Source organism: Apteryx mantelli, chromosome 7, assembly GCF_036417845.1.
Source record: "Apteryx mantelli isolate bAptMan1 chromosome 7, bAptMan1.hap1, whole genome shotgun sequence".
NCBI classification, from domain to species: Eukaryota; Metazoa; Chordata; class Aves; order Apterygiformes; family Apterygidae; genus Apteryx; species Apteryx mantelli.
Genome location: NC_089984.1, coordinates 30,550,509 through 30,568,676, shown reverse-complemented (window position 1 = coordinate 30,568,676; position 18,168 = coordinate 30,550,509). Strand labels below are relative to the sequence as shown.

The window sequence follows — 18,168 nt, the reverse complement described above, 5'->3', positions numbered from 1 at the left end:
TCTCCTGCCAGAATGAAAAATTTCGACCAACCGAGTCAGTGGCACATGACAGATTGGAAAAGCTGCCTGTGGTTCAGTTGAATTCCTAAAGACTGTAATGCTAAGAAGACTGCTCTAGTGATTAAATAAAGCTGCTTGCTTGGGGAAATTCATAACGATAATACAGTTACAGCTAGTACCAGATGTATAACATGTCTCTTTGACAGAAGGACAGATTCCTCCAACATTAATGGCAAGGAAAAAAAAAATGCACTTCCTTTATCTGGAAAAAGAATCTGATACTTCCATGGAAGAACTAAATTGATTTTATTAGATAGTGCAGACAAGATTGACTAAACACAAATTTAAGGCAATGTAGGTTTTGAATATGATTATGCTAACTTTGTACAAAAAGGTCATCAGTCTATCTATTGCTGATGTAACAAAAACCCTTCTGAATACAGAAGGGCTGGGATATTATTCCTGCTGAAATTAACAGTACATATTCGCTTGATTCATTTACTCATCTCAACATGTACTTTCTTGATTCTGCTTTAACTTTTTAATAGCACTTTTCTGCTTTATTTTTTGAATTGCAAAGTACTGAAATTGCAGTTCTGTTTTACAGTTACATTGATTTAAAAGAAAAATTAACAGCAATTTCAGATAGAGCATGCTCCAAGGAACACATTTCCAGAGGAAGAAGAAAAAGGCAGGTAAGCTGGAGCTTGTATTAATACTTTGTCTATATACAGCATGCTTCATCTGAGGACCTCAAAGTACTAACTAAACCTCACAAGATGCCCGAGAGATGAGGCAGAATTAGGTCTGTTTTACAGATGGGGTAACAGAGGCACAGGTAGGCTTAAGCGGTATGTTCCGAATCATGCAAATGGATCGGCAACACATCAGGAAACTAAACTACTCTCCAAGCTCATCCCTGCTCTGATCAGACTCATACCATGTTGGTTCCTCAGCAGGAGAATTCACTTAAGTATAGAGGTTTGAAAGTATCAGAGCGAAAACCAAAGCAGTCCAGGAAAAGACCCTCACCTCCCAAATGGTAGCGAGTGGCTGTTACAGTCAAGCCTGTGACACCGCTGCTGCTGAACAGTGCTGAGCCATCCTCCTTCACATCCTGCACGACCAGCTGCAGCTCTTTCCCAGGCATCAATTCACAAAGGCTTCGGGCCATGCTGGACTCCCCTAAATAAAGGGAGAAGAAAGTGGGGAGTTAATTTTACCTATGCTGTATCTTTGCAAAAGGAAGACAGTTTTCATGTTTCCTCAACAGAGCATGAACAAGCATTTATGTTCACCTTTATAAAGGAAAACAATCAGCTGTTTAGGCTCCTGACTCTCTAAAAATGCAAAGTAGTAAATTCTAAGATTAATCAAAGTAGAAAATTCTGTAACATTAAGGATCTGACCATTGCTTAATTGCAGAGAACATTCTCCAGTTCCACAGAAACACTGGCACATAGCATTGCATGTAGGAAAAGGTAGAGGGACTAATGGAATGACACAATTACAGGAAACAAAACATTAAAAATTATTGAATATAAAAAGAACCAAAAAAGGCAGAGCCAGAATTTGATAAAAATAAACTGCAAGACCTCCAATATTCCTAACACTAGTAAAACAACATGTGAGAAAAACTTTCCTGGAGGATCCCTTCAGGGAACATGTTATACCAGGAGGCAAATAATTTGCACAAACTCATCCTCATAGGAGTACTAGGTTTGGGTCCTCACAAGCACTGGAGTGCCAGCCTAATTATCCTTGCACTGAAGCTAGGAGAGGCACTGAAATAGATTCTACTAGAGCAGATCCTGGCCAAAGCAGAGCAGTTGAAAGATCCCTCTGTGAAAATCAGGCATCTATAACAAACAACTTGATTACAGCATGCACAAATGTGAATTTCTATACCATAAGAATACTAGAAGCAGTTAAGAACATCTAATAAAAAAAACCTTGCCAAGGCTCTTCACTGTAAAGTCCAGTTAAAAAGCATTGTTAGATGAAGGTAGATATGATACTTTCAGATCAGTTATAAATTACCAGCAAATAAAGTAAGTGTAGAAATGATATATCATTATTGTTGTCAATGATTCCTTCAAATTTTGAGGGACAAAGCTAGCTCTATTTGCTTAATGCAATAAAAGACACTACAGGCAGCAGGCAGAGGCAATAAAGGAAATTATTCTCAAACTGAAGTCTTGCCTTTTATTGTTCTAACTCTCCAAGAGCATCGGTCATTTTAAACAGTTTGTCACTGAAAAAGAATCAGGGCTTTACCACCACAGGTGCTTAACTTGCCCAGCCTTTCTAGAGGCGCAGCACATGATATCAATGCACTCAGGCCACTTCCAGTTATCTCCTATCCTTGCACCACTTGTGACTACAGAGCAGAATTCACATGATGTCTACTCTGATTTTTATGTGCCTATCACCCTAGTATCCAGACACCAGGGCTGCTTTTCCTAAATCAAGCAATTAGCAGTGCCTGTTTCTAATACTTGAGTCTGCATGCAGCAAGAGCCTGACGTATTGCTGTTCACTTCTCAGGCGTTTGAGGAATTCAGGTCTGGGCAGTGGGCAGCCCGTTCTGCTCCACTGGTGCTCTGTGGCAATTCACTCAGGCACACAGAAATAAACTTCTTCCAGGCTTCCAAGAATGACTTTTCCATTGAAAATGAACAATCCAGGTAATCATACCTCTATTTGCACATTAGATACGCCAAGCTGCGAAACCTCATATTTCTTATACACTTCAGCTCTATGGAGTTTAATGCCTGCTTACTGAACAGAGAAATTAGGCCTGCAGACTAAGGCTCTTATAATACTAGAACCATGGAGTATTAAACAAAAAGTTATCCAGTGCCAGACTGAAAATAAACAAAGAGAGGTAATTCTTCACTGGACACATAATTAAACTGTGAAACTACTGTCACAACATGTCTTGGTTGCCTAAATTTTAGATTGGTTCAAAAAGCATGCAGACAAATTCAGACCAAAAAAATAACTCATTGAAGGTTTTAAAATATAAAACCTGCCACCTTTGGCTCAGCCGGTCCCCGAGCTAGAAGTTGTTGGAGGCCAAGCAGGTATAAAAGGGAAGCATCATTAAATGCCTGGCCAATGCTGGAGATGGGCGTTGATCCAAAGAGCATCCAATCTCACACTGGCCTCTCTCATTTTCACCTTAACAGGTACTTCAAGAAATCTATTTTTTTGTCCCATTCTATCTCCCTTCCTCCTTTGATATAATGACCTCACAGCTCATTATCTCTTTGCCTTCTTATTCTTAAGCCCCAAGTTTCAACCTGCTCTCACCAAAATCAGTGCAAGAAGCGTAGCAGACCTCAGTGAGAACAGCAGAATCTTTGGTTTGTTCCAGCAGTAATTCCAAAAAGCTTTCTTGTCAGTGCCAGACACTACACAGACATCTTTCTTCTAATATGCTTCCCTCAACAGCCATGTCTTCGCCTGAAATGAGCTTTCTTTTGTTTAAAAGAAAGTGGTTTTGCTTTACTATTCCTCTACAGCCACTTTTTGTAACCTGATCCCCTTTATGAGAACATGTACAATCTTTACCTCTTCTTCTCAACAAATTCCTGATTTCTTTCATCTCCTTGAAGTACTGGCTCAGTAGAGCAAAGCTCTCCACAGCAGAATTGCCCGAGCTGCACTCTGACACCTTCAGATTGAGGAGCACACGCTGCTTCTCCTCATCAATGCTCATCACCTTCGCGATCACAGTCTGTCCCACCACAAAGTGGTCCTTGGTGTCCGTCACGAACTTGTCACTCATGCTCTGTGCAGATGAAACAAAGGGGCTAAGGGTTACTGAGCTTAACTGTGGGTTACCACAACTGCTAAACCACCAAGCACCTGCAGTGCTGTTCAGGAGAAGGGTTTTAGAGTTAGACTTCATGAAAATGCACAAAAAGCAGCTAGCCAAGATCAAGGAAAAGTTGTCAGTTTAAATGGGTAAATGAAATCACATTAAATCCCCGCTTGAACCTTAAGCTCATCTGAATGAAGTCCTTTATCTCATTTTGGAAGGGAATTAAAACACAAACCTAACAGCAGCTTTTAACCTATTGGGGGAGGCAGTGTGAAAGCAGGATCTACAGCCCTGCTGTTCCTTCCAGCCCTGCTTAAAGCCATGTTTCAAGCTTGCCTGATTACATGCATGCTGTTTTTGAAGTCAAGTGAACGCATGATTTACCATTTTGGGTGCCAATCCTGTCAGGCCAAAAGGGAACTCCACAAACACTCCAAAAGGCATCACATTCCTCACATAACCAGTCAAAAGCATCCCAGGCTGGATTTCAGAGAAGCTTCTCACCACTTGCTCCTCCTGTACAGCAGAAATCACTGCAGACTTTCTGCTCAAGATCTGAACAACCAGTTAGGGAAAATGGGAAAAGAGGAATGAAAGGAGCCAAGCAAATCTCTTGGCGTTGCTAACCACTGGGCTGTAACAGTCTTTGCTGGCAAGGCAGTACAGGAGCCCAAAATCACACTTTTAATTACCATCTTGATTTCTCTACACTAAATTTTAGCAACCAATGTCTCAAAAGCTGTTCAGTGTTAAAGATGCATACTTTACACTAACTGAAATGTAAACTTCCTAATATTACCAAAAAGGCAGAACTGAAAAAACCTGCAGAATTTTTGCTAAAGTTGTGATCTTATCAACACTGATGCCCAGAAGCTGGTTGGAAAGGTCAGTCAATTCACAAACAAGTCCTGGTTCTGATGGGATTCTAGCAGCAGCTGAGCCTTACTTCTAGAATAAGCAGATTATAACAGCTCTTTGAAGCATCACTAGCCTGACAGGCAATTCCACTTCAACAAACTAGCTAGCCTACCTTCTGTTTCTTGCAGATACCCTGGATTTCTTACAGATATCTCCTTTTTCTTTTTAACTCCATTCAACTGGTTGAGATGCCAAAGGATACAATATGCTCTCCCTTGTCACTTAGGCACATAACTCTGGGCAGGACATCTCCCTCTTGAAGGCAATGCCACAGGAGCTTGCAGTTAGCAACAAAGTCCGAGAGGTACACTGTGGGAAGCGAGGCAATCACTTTGCCTTCATCTTCCAAGATGGAAACTTCTAGTCCATTCTCTTTCTTCTTCAAGACTTTCACATCAACCATCTAAAGAAAGAATAAATACAGTGATTAAAAAATTCCAAGTGCCTTTGAAGTCATCTCTTTTGATGCACAGGGTACCAAATGCTGTGCTGGAGGGGCTCTGACATGACCTCCCAGCTATATATGAGAAACAGTCTCACACCAACAGAGCTGAGCTTCAAAAGCATGGCAACACTGATAATAAATCTCAGCTCCCAGAGAAATCAAGGGCTAGAAACATTGTCTTAGTTTTGACTTTCTATTTAAAAGATGACGGGAACCATTTAAAGAAAATTAGAACTGCCCCTTGCCTGCACCAGTAATATCTGCAGAGTGTTGGAAGCATTTTTCAATCCAAAGACAACAGTGAAGCATTTCAAAACAGTTCACTGAAGTTAGTTTTTTTCCAAAAAGGAAAAGCAGCTGCTTCTGGAGTGAGAACATCAGCAGCATCCAGGAGAGGACTTCACCCAGGAGTAGGAGCACTAACTTTTGCACCTCCTGGAAGAGTGCCCCAGGACTTCTTTATCCTGTCCTCTGATACGAGATCAAATCCTTCTTGCCTTTGACCAGGAGGCAAACCACACAATAAGACATACACATTTAATGCCATTTCTTGACCTCTAACAGATTTTCTTGAAGCAAAGTTGTTCAAAGTGATATCAAATTGTTTCCCTGCAATAATGGGTTGGGAAGATAGCAAGAAAGGGAGCAGTCATTGAATTTGATACCTCTCCTATTTCATATTTCACTTGCTGGTTCTTCTTTGGCGTATGTTCCCTTTTACCCTCAGGGACAGGCTTGCTTGTTAACTTGAAGGAGAGCAGCAGTCTTTCCTGCTGGGGTTCACATTTTAAGACCACTACTTTGACAACCTGTGGTAAAAAAAGATAAAACAAGGTTTAACTGGGTTCATTTTCCTCCTCAGTGTACTACCACCTATATATGAGACAGGGAAATAAATACACAATACATTTTTCTGCCACACCTAAGTTAAAATCAGTGGCCTGCTATCCTTAAGATCCACCAGAGACAAATGTTCTCCTGATCTCACAGATGGAAAATATAAGTATATCAAATGACTTTCATTAAGTCATGAAATGACTTTTTGACAGGTCTGTAGCAGAGTTGAGAATAAAATTCAGATCTTCAGACCTGCAGTCATAAATCCTGACCAGAAAATTATTGTTCTCCTTAGCTAACCAACAAACAGCAAGATTAAAGACAAGAGAGAGCACCAGAAAAACAGTGAATAGGGCTGAGCCTGCCCACAACACAGTTCCCAGAGTACCTGGTTAGGGATGCACAAGACTTGGAAAAAAAAAAAAAAAAAACAGGAAAACCAGGACAATACAAAGGCAGGAAACCTCTTTCTCTTGATTCTTTAAAAGCTTTAGTTTCCTTAAAAGAAGCTGCGGTTCAGAACCCCAAACCGCTGCTAAGATCTCCATAGCCCCTATATCACACAGCACAGTACCTGTTGCACTCCAGAAAAGAGTCTAGAAACAAATTAAACAAACAAAAAAAAGCTCTGGGAAGTACTCTAGAAGAAGCTGTCTCCCACACAACGTAATCTGTTTAAACAGACCACTGCTATTACCTGATGTGAAAGGACATGAACATCTCTTGGTGTAGCCAGGTCCTCTGGGGAAAACCCATGCCAGAGCCAACTACGCTGCAGCATTCTCTTTGGCATTCATTCACAAGGCATATAGGGTTAAGTACATGAATTACCTGGCCTTCATGAAAGACTTCCTCTGGACAAGATACAGGCTCTGAGCTCAGCTCATTCTTGGGTACCAGACCTTTGACATCGTTGTAGAACTTCACAATGCAGCCAAACTCCCTTGCGCACACCACAAAGCCGTGTGTGATCAGACCTGGTTTTGCCTCTTCATAATTAGAAAGGACTGGAAGCTTTGACTGGACAAGAGTTTTCTTCAGAGTAAGGATTAGCTTCCTTTCTGCAGGTCTGCACTCTAGCACCTAGAAGAATAGCGTAGAAAAAAGTTCAAAAAGCATGTCTGCCATTGTCTGATCAATCCAGCTGCTATATAACTAAAGTGAAAGAGTCCAGCTTAAAGCAGCTGAAGACCCTGTCTGGCAGCTCTCACCCGACACCTGACTTCATCTCCCATGTTGTACTTCTTCTCAGGCTGCTTCAGGATCATATCAGCAAGATGCATGGAGGGCACAAGCCCTTTAATCCCATCAGTCACTTTCACCTGCATCCCAATGGGTTTCAGAGCTAACACTTTACCCTAGAGCCCAAAAGAGGGAAAAGGGTCTGTAATTTCAGCATGGTAAGCAGAGTATGCACAGGTAGAAAACAGCTGACACATCACACCACCTATTGCCACCAAATCTAACTACCCTCCAAAAAGTACACTCCACTCCACCCAACCAATCTGACCCATTAGCTTTTATGTTAAACAAGGCTGTTACTATCTCATTTTTGAGCATAGGATACTTCTGCAAAATTATTGACTCTGTCAGACTGCAAATGTTTCCAGATATATCCAACAGGCATACGTGGGTCAGACACGTAACTAACTGTTTCTGCCCAACAGTTGATTGTGATGGTCCATATGTGCACTTCTAGTTCACCAAGTACAAGGTGAGTTTTAGAAAGGCTGAGTGAAAGAAGCTAAAAATTTGTTCAGGGACTTAAACACATGACTGGATGTGGCTGAAATGTGATTACCTTAGAGGCACCATGAAAAAAACCTGAACAATATTTTGTGAAAGAAAAGTATCAGATTCCATTAAGCAAGTCCTGCAAGGAGAGGTTTTTCTCCTCACTTTCATATCATTAGTCTGGATCAGAAGTTGAAAACAAGCATTAAGCAAAAGAAATGTGAATTAGCTAGATCACTTCTGCAAGTACAACTGCTCCACAGTACTGTGTCAACCCTTCAGGATCTCACCTTCACCACATCCCCAGTGTGGACATCTTGATATTGCAGAAACTGAGCTTCGATAATTTGACTAGGAAAGAGACACAGCAAGAGATGACCAATCAGTCAACTTGAGGAAATCTGGGATAAGAGAAACAATCCCCTCTTTGTCTTGTCCTAAAATCTTCCAAAATCCCTCCCCCCATTCTCCTGTGCTGCACAGCTCTGGGGTTGTATTTTACTCCAGCTGACCCACCTCCCACTGCGCTTTGGACATCAAGTTCAGACAGGTTCACCAGGCTCCATTCCAGGTGACAACTACAAAGCAATGGCCACCAGCCACGGCCCCACGAAAGGGGAACCCATCACCTGCACTGCTTAAAGCCACACAGACAGAAATAAGGAGGGAGGAGGGAAATGGCCTAGGAGTTGGAAGACCAAGATCCAACTCCCTGTTCAACCACAGGCTTCCAACGTGATCTTGGCAAAAGACATTTAGCCTCCCTGTGGCCCACCAGTTAAACAGATGGTACCCCACCTTCCCATGGTTTTGGGAGGATACATGAGATGCGCAGACACCCTGATTTGAAACAAGACAGATACAAGCCAGAAACTCCAAACAGCAGGTTCCAGTTCAACAAAGCAATGCAGTATCTTCCACTCTCGACCAAACCCTTCTAATCCTTCAACCAATTTTCTGGAAGCCTGTGAAACTTACTACTTCAGGGATAAAATACACATCTCATCCATCAGGCTGTAGTCAATTATCCGGCATTTGTGTTTGCATCCTGTCTTAAATGCTGCAGGTTTAAAGGACTTTCTGGTTTTTGAAAGGTGTTTCAGCTAGAAAAAACAAAGGATGATTTAGTGTTTGGAAAGAGGAAGCACTGACTTGAAGCTTAGGTTAAAGTGGCAGCATCTCACAAAACCCTTCCTCTAATATACTCCCTTTGTGCAACAGGTTGCACCAGTTCTTTCACAATAACCCTCCTCCATTACAAACCTGGACAGTGGGGAGCGTGATTTAGCAAACATCTTCCACTTTGTCCTAATTTTGTTGCATTTTTCCTCACAAAGAACATAAAAAACAAAATAAAACATCCTCCTAAATTTCTTCCTCAAGAAGCCAGGAGAGCTACGGAGGAGTTCTCTCACTGCTCATTCAGTCCCTGGTACTTACCCGTGCAAACGCAAGGCTGCCATCATCAAGCTCAAAAATGGCACCAAACTGCTTGAAGAAGGCCTTCACCGTTGACTCCTCCACCACTGCCCCCATGCGATCACTGGAGAGCTGGTTCGGGGATCCTCCAGGGTGGAGGAAGGCCTGCCGTAGAGTAAGTCGCACCACCTTGGAGGTGGGGTGAATGGAGAGGATGCAAGCTTTCACCTGGGATGAGGAGAAGACAGAATGCTTGTTAAACACCGACTTATAAACAGAAGCAGAGAAAGCCACCTCACCCGTGTTTTTAGACGTTATCTTTGGTACCTGAACTCTTTGCCCATGTACAAGCACTTTCCAATATTGCTACTAAGACATCATTTCAGTTCTAACAGCTTCACAGATCTGGGATTTTTGCTTTTATCCATTGTTCAAGTTGTATGGGCTAATCTGGTACCAGTGTGGCGAGAGGAACATGACTGCTAAAGTCATTTCCCATCCTTCACAAGTCTCATGCCTCCCACACAAGTCTTCCATTACCCCAAGAATGGCTTTGCTCTTTACCGCTCTAAAGCGGCCATCATCAGAATTCAAATACGAGAGGCCATCATCAGTAAGATTTCACAGATGATTCCATTGAAAAAAAAATTCTTCACCAAAATGCTGCTGAAGAAGATAAGAGATGCTCTAAGTAACATTACCAACTCCAGCTGTGCCTCACCCTCTCCTTACCACTTGATTTGGAGAATAGTTCAGGGATTTCTTTGGGTCCATGTGCATGAAATCCACAAGGCCAGTGAAGGAAGACAGAAAGCTCAGAGTGATCCCCAATGGGGCCACCTAGAAAGGGGAAGGAAATTATGCGAGATACCAAATAAAATTTGTGCTCAGTTTCTCAGTTTCAAAGAATAATGGACACATTTCATAAAAAGTCACTCTCGGTGCAAAACAACAAGTACCTCAAAAGAGAGAGACAAACTGCTAACAGTTCTGCTTTTTACATCTTTTTACATTGCTTTGTAAAAATGGTCTTTCAGGTTTTTTTCTAAAACTGTGCTTACTCTGAAGTCTACTGCTAAACTGTTGAATACTTTTCCTAGGCAATGGCCAGAGAAGCATAAACTGGATTCTGTTCTGTTTCAAGGTTCATCACCATCTCCAGCCCGAAACCTTTATACTCACATCATCACAACCAGGGCAGAGATTGGACCTTAGGTGAATGCGATGGGAATATTTTTAATGAAAATTGTATTTGTTTTTCTAAAGTAATGGAGCACAAACACAAAATTTTCCAGGGCATAAATTTCCATCTCCATTTCACCTGCACCCCCACATTCAGGAACACTCAAAAAAACAGTGCTAACCTTCTGCACTCGAGCTTTTACCACCAGTCCTGGCAGTAAGTTAGAGAGCGTCCAGTTCTGTCGTTCTGTTGCAAGGGACGCAGCAACTTCTGACCGATCAATGGACAAACGGACAATTCTTCCCTCGTTCTTCACTTCCTCAATGACACAGTTCAGGTTCTGGCCTATCTTCAAATCAGGCCCTACAAAGGCAAGACACACAGCATAAAACCTCCATCAGGAGCACTCAGGGGTTCCCTTCTGCCTATAGCCCTATCCCAAGCCTTTTCAGAGTTCCCTCTCTTCAAGTTTGAACTTCTTCCCATCAAACTGAAGTCTACTGCAAGCAGGGATGGAAGGTCTTGGAATGAGAACATGGTCTATCAGAAAACAGGGTGAAACCTAGCGGCCTGTTCCACGCCAGCCACAAAGCCACTGCTTTCAGCAACTCACAAAGACCCCACTTTGACTCAATCTCACTGAGGTGTACTAGTACCACAGATACAAAAGGCTCTGATCATTGCCATTTTCCACCTCCATTTCTACCCCAGCGTTTTTCTCTCTGATTACTTCTTACCTTTCTTGACTAATTTGATGTAACTTTGGGCTTTCTGACGAGGCAGGAATGCATTAGTCCCACTGACTCCAATATCAATGAGGTAGCCATGGTCTTCCACACTAGACACTAGGCCGGAGAGCAGCTGTTGGGAGAAAAACACTGCAATTCAGTAATGTGAAGAAATGGCTGAGTCTGCAGAGAGTGCAGTAGTCTGCTGTTTCATGAGAACAGAGTACTGAGTTTGTCAGAGCAGCAGAAAGAACATTATGTTCTTTCCTACTACAGAGCTCATCTGGCAGTGGGGTCTCAACTCTCCCCTTGTCCAGCCATGTATGTATGGAGTCCACAAACCAGTAGGGAAAAAAATTGGGATGCTCAGAAATAGCAGGTGCTCTAATTGCATGTGCCTGCAACCATAAAGCTGGAAACAAAAACTAAACAAAAAAGCACCCCTACAAGGCAGGTTGTGCAAGGGGCACCTCCAAAGCCTAGGGAGGCCACGGCAGACCCAGAATACGTACCATGCCTGATGCTAGTGCTGAAGCGTTCAGACCCTTATTGACCTTTTTGGGATTGATCGACAATTTGATACTCTGACGTCCATCAGCACTTTTCTCAACACTGGTCACGATGCATCTGACCAATGTCCCTGGAGAATACATGTCCGAGAGAGAGTTCAAGTCCTGCCCAGCAAGATGATCAAGAGAGTAAAAAAACAATATTAAATAATTCAAGAGGATCAGAGTTTGTTACTGAAGCAGCTTTTGAAATCAAAACCCCCTAAGAAAGTTCTATTTCCCTGTCAACAGTACAATAAAAGGCAAGAAATACCACAAACATCGGTCTTTCAGTATAGAGGCAAGGATGAAATTACATGACGTTAGCAAGTCTGGCAGGTTTTGCTTAAAAAGGAAAAGCAATACTGTGGGGACCGGGGTCAGGAGCTTGTAGCTGAGGATCAAAGCACAACTACAGAGCCAAGAGTGACCCTCATCTCAGCTTCCTCTTTAGCAGAGGGAAACACCACCAACAAAAGATTACTACCTTGCACAGATCCCACATTCCACATCACCTTTTTTAGCAAAATTTAAGGATCACTGACGCTGGAGAGATGGGCTAACATATTACTCCCTCCTCTTTTTTTCAAGCAATCAACATTGTCATGAAATTATAAAGGCTGCTTGGAAAAGCATGGTCCAAACCAAGGTCAGTCTACAACAGCACTGCCTAACAGCACGTTGCACAGTACATCACACAAGGAAATTTCAAGGACTGTACTACTCCCCAAGCCCCACTGAGAGACCTTTCCATCCTCACATCATCTTCCACGCACTTCCTTAACTTCCTCCCTTCGTTGCACACAGCCAGGGATCAGTATTTAGCTACAGCAGCAAACAGAGAGCACAAATTTCTTCATGTTCAACGGACTGTCTACGAAGTTCATGGACCATTTAGCTAAGGGTGAGCCACTGCAGGCAAACTGAAGTCTGCTGTGAGACACCAGAAGCCAGTTTCCTCAGCAAGACCTTTGGGTTGATCTTATTAATTAATACTCCCCAGCTCCCTGCTACAAATCACAGCCCAGATCCAAGGTCTCACCTCCAGGAGTTCTCCTTTGGCCACCTGTTCACTCAGCATCTTGCTGTAGGCATCGCTGATCTGTGTCACTGGGACAAACCCAGAAAGCCCGTTGGGCAAGCTGATGACTAATTCGAAGTCATTGACCTCTTTTATACAACCAAGAAGCAGCATCCCCTCACAGAGCGCCTGGGAAAGCAGAAAGATCAGCATTTGGTGGATATTTTGGCAAGTGAATGATAACAGTGTGATAGATATGTTTTCCTCTTGAATCACTGCTTTATTTACAGGTTTAATGAGAAAGCATATGCAATGTCTACCATGCCACCCCCCAAAATGGCTGAAATAATACTTGTACCCAGTACTTTATAATGCGTTCTGTACAGATCAGAATTCCTCCCCATTTTGCTAGGGGAAAACAGATAAAGTAACATATCCAGCAGGTCAGTGACAGGGCTAGAACAGACTCATGTCTCCAAAGTTCCAGTCCCATGCTCCATTTTTGATGTCACACCAAAACCAAAAAGGAGCTCACCAGCATTTAGCACCTTAACTCACACCATAATCAAAATGGATCCACCAGTTACATAAGTACTTAATAATCGGAAGTGACAGGAGTCAACAAAAAAGGCCTTATTCTAGAACCTCTATAAATACTGAGAAGAAATCCACAAAACAGCCTGGAAAACAACCTGTCAGTGTATGGGAAGAGACTGGAAAATATCTCTATCTTGTCACGGGGACAGGAATGACTGGTGGGCTCACTATGCTCAAGAGAAACGTCTACAGTTGTAGAAACCATGCATCAGTTCTCAGTCATTTGACCCACAAAATTCATGGTGCACTTCTGAAATAAGATTTTCTTTCCAAAGCAGACATGGAGTTCTCACACTGGCACACATGCCAGGTCTTTCCACACTAGAATCCAACCTGGGATTGACAAGAAGTTTTTGTTCCCTTGAAAGATTTAAGAATCACTAGAAACTCCAACTGATGCATTACAACATGCCCATCACATACATCTCACTCTGGGCTCTAGCGCACACTGACCTAGACCCTAAAAACACAAAGATTAGTACCTCTTCCAAGCTATCATTAACTAACTACCAAGGTTGCTATTATAAAAGAAATATTTCCCCCTTTTTTAAGCCTCATGCAGATCCTGGCTCACCATCTTCTTGTAAACAACAGATGCACACAAAACCAAATACTTATTCACAAACCTCAACCGTGAGTGGTTCAAAATTCATAGCATTGTCTTTAGAAGTGGCTTTTTTGTCCGGCTTGAACTTCTTCCTCTGCTTTCCTTGATCTCCTTGACTCCTTTTTCTTTTCTGTGTTTGTTCTTCATGATGGATCTAAAGGAGATTAAAATCAGTCAAGAAAATAATAAAAGTAAGTAAAGAGGTGACCACTACGCTAAGGAAGAACTCCACTGCTAGAAATAAAATTAGAGGAAAATACTAGGATTGTAGAGAAAAGGGAATGCCCTTGCTAATCACTGTGTGTCTACATGCAAGTCTTTCAAGATATCTCCTTTTGGGCTGAGGCTGACCAGCCCATCTGTAAAACTGTAAAACTTGGAGTGGGAGAAAAAACACAATTCCTGTTCAGAAGTACGTGGCAAAAGTGATCTGCAACATCTACTACTAAACAGAAAGACTAACAAACTTGGTCTACGTCCACTGGCTTTAGCATCACTGTACAAATTGGTCCAATCCAGCCATGCAGAAGCAAGTAACTCAGGATCCGATGCTTGTGGAATGTTAAAATGCTGAAGCCTGATCAGTAATTTTGATTGAACTTTTTGTCATCACATTCACCATGTATCAGATATGCAAGACCTTTAAAAGGTCACAAGACAGGTGGATGTCAGCAGACATCTCTTTCCTGAAGTCCCAATAACACAAACTATATCAGAAAAATCTAGAGAAGTCAGGGATAGGAAGGATTTCAGGCCATATTTTGACAGTGGAAGAGCTCTGAGAAGAGTTAATTGAGAACATGTAAACAACATACATCAAACAAATTGTCCTGCTCTATCTTTGGCTTGGCTGTTTTTCCCTCTGTGTGTTTTTTCTGGGTGCCACCTCGAGGAAAGTTTTCTTCCATGGATGCCATGTTTGCACTTCTATGGGGCAAACAACAAAACAGATTAAATATACAGTTGTTATGACTGCTCCTCACCAACACTGAAAAAAGTCAAAAGAGTGAATTACCCAAAAACTAAACAAGAATTCAGAAGGCTACTTTACAATTCATCAGCGACAAAACCTAAACTCTTACCCAAATGTATCTAACATTTGACTAGACTGAAGTGTTGTGAGGGTCCATCTAAACACATGTATCCCTAACATTTTTTATTATTGTCCAATTCTACTTGACTAAAGTATCAAATTTCTAAGGCAATTAAAGCACTGTACACATATTCAGGAAAGTGTTTTAGCAATATATATTCCCTGAATAGGCCTCTATTGCACTAAATGGACAAGCTGAAATTACCAGCTTTAGTCATTAAGCAGAAAATCTTGATTTAAACAATAAGTAAGCTTGGTCTGCATTTTGACTTTCAAGGTGTTGCCCTTAAAAATTGATATAACTTCACACTTTGTTGTGCAAACTAGAAGTATAGGCTTATAGGTATTTAATTTACCAGTTATACTTAACCTTACTTTGCTTCAAGTACTAAATAAAGCCTTATTTTATTAGGTCATGGTTCACTTTCTATTTATTACTTATGACTACAGCATTTACACGGAAAATTGGTATTAGCATGCTAGTTTGAGAGCCCTTTAAATGGTGTATTAGTCATTTAAAACAGGATTTTAAATAGAAGAGTACATAATAAAATTAAAGTTCATCAGAACATGCTTAATCAAAAGACCCATTCAACAGCAAGACATTTTCCACCGCTGATAACTGAAACGGGTGCATTGGACTATCCAGTCACCGAGGTCTCAAGAGTGAAGCCGGGTTCCACCTTGCCACACCTCACTTCTCACAGCGGGAAGGGACAGAAGCTGCACCCAGCTCCCAAGACAGTCTCAACTTTGGATTAAACACTCTTAAAAAAAAACTAAGTTAACAGCCAGAAGAGATTTCCCGTGTTCTCAGCGCAGACGCCGCTCTTACCAGAGCGCGGTAACCCGGCACCGCCCGGGCCTTCCCGCAGCGACCCGCGGCCGCGCAACCAGCCGCCCCGAGGGGCTCCCTCACCTCCCGGGGGCTCCCGGCGCTCCGGGGCCCGCGGTCCCTCCCTCGCTGCCGCCGGGCCGGGAGCGGGGCCGGAGCCGCCCGCGCCGCCCTCCCTCGGCTGCACGTGCGGCCGCTGCGCCGCCCGGAAACAACGCGCGCGGGGGCAAAGGGCAAGCGGAAGTAGCAGGTGCGCCCCGCGGCCAACCAGAGGGGAAAGGGGCGGGGAGGACCGCCCCCTCGGCGGCGCAGCCAATCCGCGCCTCCCGCGCGCGGCCCAGTGGGCGCCGGCGGCCGCCATTTTGTGGGAGGGCGCTGGCGAAGGGCAGAGCGTAGCGGCGGCGGTTAGAGAGCGGCTGCAGTCCAGGTACCTGGGGGCGCCCCGCGGGCAGCGGTGACCCGTCCCGAGGGGGTGTCGGGGCCACGGCCTCCTGCGCCGGCGAGCCGGGCCCGGCCCTCGGCGCGGGGCTGGGGCGAGCGGGTGGCGGCGGCGCCGGTCAAGGGCACCGGGCCGCCCCGAGGGAGAAGGGCCGCGTTTGGGGGTCCCGGCTCTGCCCCGGGCCCTCCGCGTCGCTGCGGCGATGACCTCGCCTTCCCGCGCCGCCCGGGGCCGCTGTTCAGGGGTTTTACTTACCTGATGTTCTCGGGTGGTGTATGATCGGCCCTGCCGCAGGGCTGTTGGCCCGGTAATGCCCGGGAGCTACGCGGTAGGTCAGGCTGCTGTAGCAGTTGCGTCGATGAGCGAGGAGCCTGCTGAGGAGGGTCCTCGTAGCCCTCTCCTGCAAGCGTGCTGGCGGTGTCGCACCGCTGCCTGCTTCTGGTTCGGTGGATGACCCTACGGCGCCTGTGCCGCTTCTGCGCTGGGTTACCACATAACAAATATTTATCCTAAATATAAGAAAAAAATCCTTAAGCATAAGCAAAATGTATCCTCAAGCATGAGAAAAAACCTCTTTGGCTGTGAGGGTGGTTGAACGCAGGTTGCCCGGGGAGACTGTGAAGCCTCCAACCTTGGGGGTATTCAGAACCCTTCTGGACACGATCCTGGGAATCCTGCTCTAGCTGACCCTGCTGAGAGCAGGGGGTTGGGCTCAGTAATTTCCAGAGGTTCCTTCCAACCCCAGCTGTTGTGTGATTCTAAATGTATATTATTGCCATGCCAGTCTGCATACTTTCATGTTAACTAACTTCTTACAGTAGGTCTAGAACTTTGGTCTAGACACAGACAAAACTCAAAAGTGTGTTCCCAGTACTTGGTGTTTTTGTTGTACCTGTGAAAGCACTTCACAGTGCTGTGTAATGCTGTGAAGCTTAGTCAACTCACTGATCTAGCTGAAAACTAACTAGGAAAACACACACACACACACACACACACTTTTTTTTTTTTTTTTAAAGCCAGATCTATGAGTGCGCAGGGTGGGCACATAAGATGCAGTGGATATGGAATCACAAAATAGAGGAGTGGTCTAGACCCAAGCTTGCTAACCAGTTTTTGATATGGAATTGAGACAATGTCATAGCTGAACTAGTGAAGTTTTATCTTGATTAGGTATTGCAAATTCTTAAACAACTGGTAGAAGGTTGCCTCTTTTGAATGGTTGTAGGCAGGACTGGCAGTTTGCTCTTTTGTAAGTATTTTAAAGAATTTTCCCTTGCATCTTCATCATACTGATTTTTTTTTTTTTCTCATGATTTAACTCAGTCAAATGAATTCTGAAAATCATGAATGTTCTTCCTGTCCAGAACCCCTAATTTCCTTATCTCCATTCATGTCACTTGTGTAGCATTGTATTTTAAGATAAAATGCTCTGAATATGCCTACTCCTTATGTATATTCACTGTCTGTTGAATGTGCTGAGGCAGACTTAATATTTGATGATGGAAGTATTAAGCTCAGTGTAGAGTTTAATATGATTATCTATTCATCCTGTCCCAACTTACTGTAAAACTCATTAACTTTACTGCTTGTTAGGACAAGTGACCATGGCAGGCCATGACTCGGGATCTCAACACCAGTTCACTGGATTTCAGAAATACTTCAATTCCTATACCATCACAGGCAGGAGGAATGTATGTATTATGTAAATTAACTTCTGTGGTATAGCATAATGGTGTTTTGGGGGCTTTAGACTGAAACTAACCTTTTATATTTTTCAGTATGTAATAGCGACATATACAAGCATTGCAATGATCATCTTATACTTCAAGCTTAGGCCTAAAAAGAAAACTCCTGCTGTGGCAGAAAAGTAAATGGTAAGTGGCTGGTGTTCTTCCAGGACCAAAATGATTCCATGCCAGTTCAAGAAGAAAGAGT

At 43.4% G+C, this 18,168-nt stretch overlaps 1 protein-coding gene across 2 annotated transcripts in view; it reads right to left on the bottom strand.

Moving 5' to 3' along the window:
* PDCD11 (programmed cell death 11) overlaps positions 1-15,904 on the bottom strand; it is a 28,164-nt gene extending 12,260 nt beyond the window's left edge. Inside the window, exons 1-18 of one of the 2 annotated variants that reach the window (XM_067300203.1) lie at positions 15,879-15,904; positions 14,682-14,793; positions 13,886-14,020; positions 12,684-12,851; positions 11,606-11,767; positions 11,103-11,226; positions 10,547-10,728; positions 9,915-10,022; positions 9,204-9,410; positions 8,742-8,866; positions 8,054-8,114; positions 7,241-7,387; positions 6,861-7,112; positions 5,858-6,001; positions 4,950-5,150; positions 4,214-4,384; positions 3,577-3,796; positions 1,033-1,185 (exon numbers count right to left, since the gene is read on the bottom strand). In XM_067300203.1, coding sequence (XP_067156304.1) covers positions 1,033-1,185; positions 3,577-3,796; positions 4,214-4,384; positions 4,950-5,150; positions 5,858-6,001; positions 6,861-7,112; positions 7,241-7,387; positions 8,054-8,114; positions 8,742-8,866; positions 9,204-9,410; positions 9,915-10,022; positions 10,547-10,728; positions 11,103-11,226; positions 11,606-11,767; positions 12,684-12,851; positions 13,886-14,020; positions 14,682-14,783 — 2,662 coding nt within the window. In that variant the 5' untranslated portion in view covers positions 14,784-14,793; positions 15,879-15,904. Of the gene's footprint in view, positions 1-1,032; positions 1,186-3,576; positions 3,797-4,213; positions 4,385-4,949; positions 5,151-5,857; positions 6,002-6,860; positions 7,113-7,240; positions 7,388-8,053; positions 8,115-8,741; positions 8,867-9,203; positions 9,411-9,914; positions 10,023-10,546; positions 10,729-11,102; positions 11,227-11,605; positions 11,768-12,683; positions 12,852-13,885; positions 14,021-14,681; positions 14,794-15,794 lie in introns of both variants that reach the window. The other variant, XM_067300204.1, reaches the window with a different exon arrangement.
* Between the last annotated feature and the right edge of the window lie 2,264 nt (positions 15,905-18,168).